The sequence below is a fragment of the Penaeus japonicus genome, unplaced genomic scaffold (genome assembly GCF_977035675.1).
Source record: "Penaeus japonicus unplaced genomic scaffold, GWHDUDI00000001_assembly GWHDUDI00000024, whole genome shotgun sequence".
In the NCBI taxonomy this organism is placed as follows: domain Eukaryota; kingdom Metazoa; phylum Arthropoda; class Malacostraca; order Decapoda; family Penaeidae; genus Penaeus; species Penaeus japonicus.
In genome coordinates this window covers 7,651,374-7,656,373 of record NW_028234426.1, presented here as the reverse complement: position 1 = coordinate 7,656,373, position 5,000 = coordinate 7,651,374, and the positions used below count along the sequence as shown (strand labels likewise).

The 5,000-nt window shown below is 37.5% G+C and overlaps 1 protein-coding gene across 1 annotated transcript in view; it reads left to right on the top strand.

Annotated features, from left to right (window-relative positions):
- Positions 1–5,000, top strand: part of LOC122256597 (sodium-coupled monocarboxylate transporter 1) — a 10,578-nt gene that overhangs the window by 4,372 nt on the left and 1,206 nt on the right. Inside the window, exons 7-12 of the mRNA XM_043021399.2 lie at positions 184–313; positions 855–943; positions 2,580–2,698; positions 3,094–3,248; positions 3,817–4,010; positions 4,512–4,609. Of these exons, the coding sequence (XP_042877333.2) occupies positions 184–313; positions 855–943; positions 2,580–2,698; positions 3,094–3,248; positions 3,817–4,010; positions 4,512–4,609 (785 nt within the window). The remainder of the gene's footprint in view (positions 1–183; positions 314–854; positions 944–2,579; positions 2,699–3,093; positions 3,249–3,816; positions 4,011–4,511; positions 4,610–5,000) is intronic.

Below are 5,000 nucleotides of genomic sequence, written 5' to 3'. Positions count from 1 at the left end.
TCTCATTTCGGTGATCTAGAATTGTAGAAATAACATCTGTGAGTTGTGATAAACATGTTAATCTTGCTAAGAACCCAGTCTTTATGATATAGATCTTTATTCTTTTCTGATTGGAAGCCTACTTATATCAAATGTTAATTCTTAGTAACATATTAACAACAAAAACTTTCCCCCTGCCAATAGGGTGATGGCCATCAACATCACTGGCTTAGTGATCCTCTGGTCACTCATAAACTTCGCTGGACTGGTGGTCTATGCTGTGTACTCAGACTGTGACCCTTTTTCGGCCGGGTGGATTCAGAAGTTTGACCAGGTGAGGCCGAGACCGTGACCCTTTCTTCTGAAAAGCTACTTCTATATCAGGGTGATGCTCCGGCAACCATATCCGACATATTATGTTCTTTTTGGAGATTAACAAATAGTATGAATTGGTGTGTATTTCATAAAGTCATTTTCATTTGACAATGATGATACGATATGATAAGTAGAGTTTTTTCCATCATCATGTTTTTGTACTATTCCTTTGCCTGGGACATCTGCGTAGGGACTTTTCAAAATCTATCAATTGCTAAAGGGTTAAGTGCATACATCTTCCATATTTCGTAGATAGAATGTAATTCAAAATCACTTTCTTTCAAAAATCGCAAATAACTACCAGAAAGTCCGTCCCTGTTCTAGTACGTTAGGTCTTCTAATCTTATCTCTCTCTAAACATCATACACGTATATTCATCATAAATATCCCTATAACATTTAAGTTCATAAAAAAATCTCTTAAATGTCCCCCCCCCCCACGAAGGATATCATAGACAATCATTTAAATCTATGTATCTGATGGGCTTCTCTGCTCAACAGATCACGGCTTACTTCGTGGTGGACAAGCTCGGTTACCTCAAAGGAATCCCAGGACTCTTCGTGGCGGCTGTCTATAGCGGAGTCCTTAGGTAGGATTTTGGTATGGTGTGAGATAGCGTCTTCAACTTTATTGTGGTGGTATGTGAGTAGTGGTTGGATAGGAAGGCGAAAAGGAAGAATGTGGGAGAGGAGATGGAATAACGGATGGAGGAAAATCAAAATGAAGGAGAAGAGAAAGAAGCCAAGGCCTGAACCAGCATGCAGAGTGAAGATATGGGTAATAGGTTTAAGTGGTCTGAGAAAAAAAAGGATATGCGAAGCGGGAATCCCTCTTTATGAACTCTCTCGGTAGGAGTATATGGTGATGCCGGTACCTGTACAGAAAGGAAAATATATACATCATTAAGACCCTGACACCACCACCACCACCACCTGGACGTTGACTTGTGCCTTGAATTCTCGCCTTGACGCCTTATGCAACATGATTTTTTCCCGGGATTACGTGTCCAACCGACAACTGCACTGTGAGACGGGCGAATGACGTGTTCCTTATGCAATCTGGGATCATCAACTTTGTAAGGATACTGGACTTGACTCGCTAAGGATGATCCTGCCCATCAGATTGCCCCCCCCCGCCTCCCAAAGAACCCTAAGTGGAGGAAGCCCGTAGATCGTAGTGCGATAGTAGTGGGTAGTTAGAAATAAAGTTAGTCTATCAGCTTTTTAAACAAGGGTATAACGACAATGAAACTGGCTAACCTTACTATTATTCTTATCATAATCACATAGTCAAGATAGGTGATAATAACTTGAATTTACACACTGAAATAATTTTAACACTGATGTAATCATTTGAATTTACATACTGATAAAATAATTTGAATTTACACACTGATAAACAATTTGAATTTACACACTGATATAATAATTTGAATTGACACACTGATATAATAATTTGAATTGACACACTGATATAATAATTTGAATTGACACACTGATATAATAATTTGAATTGACACACTGATATAATAATTTGAATTGACACACTGATATAATAATTTGAATTGACACACTGATAAAATAATTTGAATTTACACACTGATAAAACAATTTGAATTGACACACTGATAAAACAATTTGAATTGACACACTGATAAAACAATTTGAATTTACACACTGATAAAACAATTTGAATTGACACACTGATAAAATAATTTGAATTTACACACTGATAAAACAATTTGAATTTACACACTGATAAAACAATTTGAATTGACACACTGATAAAATAATTTGAATTTACACACTGATAAAACAATTTGAATTGACACACTGATAAAATAATTTGAATTTACACACTGATAAAACAATTTGAATTGACACACTGATAAAATAATTTGAATTTACACACTGATAAAACAATTTGAATTGACACACTGATAAAATAATTTGAATTTACACACTGATAAAACAATTTGAATTTACACACTGATAAAACAATTTGAATTGACACACTGATAAAATAATTTGAATTTACACACTGATAAGACAATTTGAATTTACACACTGATAAAACAATTTGAATTGACACACTGATAAAATAATTTGAATTTACACACTGATAAGACAATTTGAATTTACACACTGATAAAACAATTTGAATTGACACACTGATAAAATAATTTGAATTTACACACTGATATAATAATTTGAATTTACACACAGCTCAGTTTCGTCCAATCTCAACGCCATGGCTGCCATGGTGTGGGAGGATTTGCTGCTGAATTTCAAGACTTTTAAGAATTTTAGTCCCAACAAAGCCAAAAATACAAACATCATCATATGTAAGTCTTCTTATCATGCATTTTCTCTATTGGTATTAAATGTTTGTTTACTTATGATTTTTGTTGTTGTTGTTGTTGATTTGGTTTAGCTGTTTTTATATGAATTGTATGGAAAAGAAATGTTGAGGTTCCATTACTCGGCTGATTCTAAATTTTATCATCATCGTCACCATCATCACCACCAACACTACCCCCATCCCCGTCACCAACAATACCACCACCACCAATACCACCACCACCATCAATACCATCCCCACCACCATACCCTCACTACCACCACCCTTACCCGTACCCTCACCACCATCACCTTTACCCTCACCACCACTCCCACTCATCACACAACCCTCTTTCCCGACCGAACCTCACCCCCCCCCCCGCTCTCTCTCAACCCCCAGCCATGATCACCGGCCTCATCGCCACTGTCCTGGGCGTCCTGGCGGGGGAAATGGGCGGCCTCGTACAGGTCGGCTACTCCATCGGCGGCGCACTTGGCGGGCCGATATCCGGGGTCATGCTCACGGGTATCCTCTGTCCCTGGGTCAAGGCTGTGGTGAGGAAAATTGTTTTTTTTTGTTGTTGGGGGGGGGGGGGGGATTTAAAAAAAAATGTACTTCTTTTAATGGTATTGTTATTTTTTTATTTTTTTATTATTATATTTTTTTTTAGAGAGAAATGTATTATTATTATTTTTTGATGGTATTGTTTGTTATTTGTGTTTTATTTGTTTGTTTTGTACGTATATAAGATTTTTTTTTCTATGGTATTTCGGAAATATTTCATCCTCTGTTTACTTATATATTCATTTTCGAGAGGGACATTCCATGCGCATTTTTGCTTTTATACTCATATAAAGACATTTTTTCCAGATGAAAGCTGTGAATTCTTCTCCATTCTACTATTGTGAATTTCGATTTATCTAGAGACAAATAGATAAATAATGAAAATCTAAAAGTTGTCCCACAATGAACACTCTCTTTGGCAAAAAATACACCTTATTAAGTGCTTACCCAACCATATGCCAACTCATGCCTGGCCCCCAAAGCTCAGTCCTTACACAAGCCACTCCTCCCCCAAAAGACGATGCAACACGCTAAACCTGGCCCATTATACACCACCAGAGCGCCATAGTGGGTTTCCTCGTCGCTGTCGCCCTCAACCTGTGGATAGTGATCGGAAATTTCCTGTACGCCCCCGCGCCGCCCTTGCTCCCTCTCTCCACCGAGGGATGCCCAGGGTTCAACGCCACCACCACGCCCTTCGCCTCCTCAACTGCCTTCCCGACGAGTACTCAGGATCCGGGATCGTTTGAGGAGTGAGTCGCTTCCGTTGGGAGTGTATCGTTTTCTTTGAGCTGACTGGTTTCTGTCTGACTTTTTTTATTTTCTTTCCCTCAGTCGCGGTTTCTCTTTTCTTTTTTTCCGATCTGTCTGGCTGTGGTTGTTGGTCGGATGCTGTCTTTCTTTTTCTTCCCTCCCCCTTCTCTTTCTCTGTCTATCTGTCTGTCTCTCTGCCTGTCTATCTGTCTGTGTGTCTGTCTCTGTCTCTCTCTCTCTCTCTCTCTCTCTCTCTCTCTCTCTCTCTCTCTCTCTCTCTCTCTCTCTCTCTCTCTCTCCCCCCCCCTCTCTTTCTCTAGTATCCCCTACTCCAAACCCAATATTATCATCTACTTGTCTGTATATCAATAACAACCAGCAATTCTCCATAGAATGAAACTTCACCATCTTAAATCAATTTTATTCCTTCTCTTTTTTACCTTTCTGAAAGCGATTTAATACTCCAAATACCAATCTCATACCGATTTTGGTACCCACAGCGAGGTATTCCCTCTCTACCTCCTCTCCTACGGTTTATTCGGGGCCATAGGCATTCTCACTACCATAGTCATGTCGAACCTGGCCACTTGCATCTTCGGTAAGTCAGAGCGGATTCTGTTATTATTACGTTTGTTGTGTTTTTGCTCAATTATTATTATTGTTGTTGTTATTTCTACTGGTACTGTCATTAGCGTTGGTATTATTGTTAGCAGTGAGGATTATTTAATTATCAGTATTATTGTTGGTATTATTGTTATTATCATTATCATTATCATTTTTGTTACTATTACTTTTATCAATGTTTATTTTCCTTATTATTATTATTATTGTTATTATTGTTATTATTGTTATTATTATTATTATTATTATTATTATTATTATCCTTATCATTATTGTTATTATAATCATCGTTGTTTTTATTGATATTATCATTATTGTTATCATTATCATTATTATCATTATTGTTATCATTATCATTATCATTATTG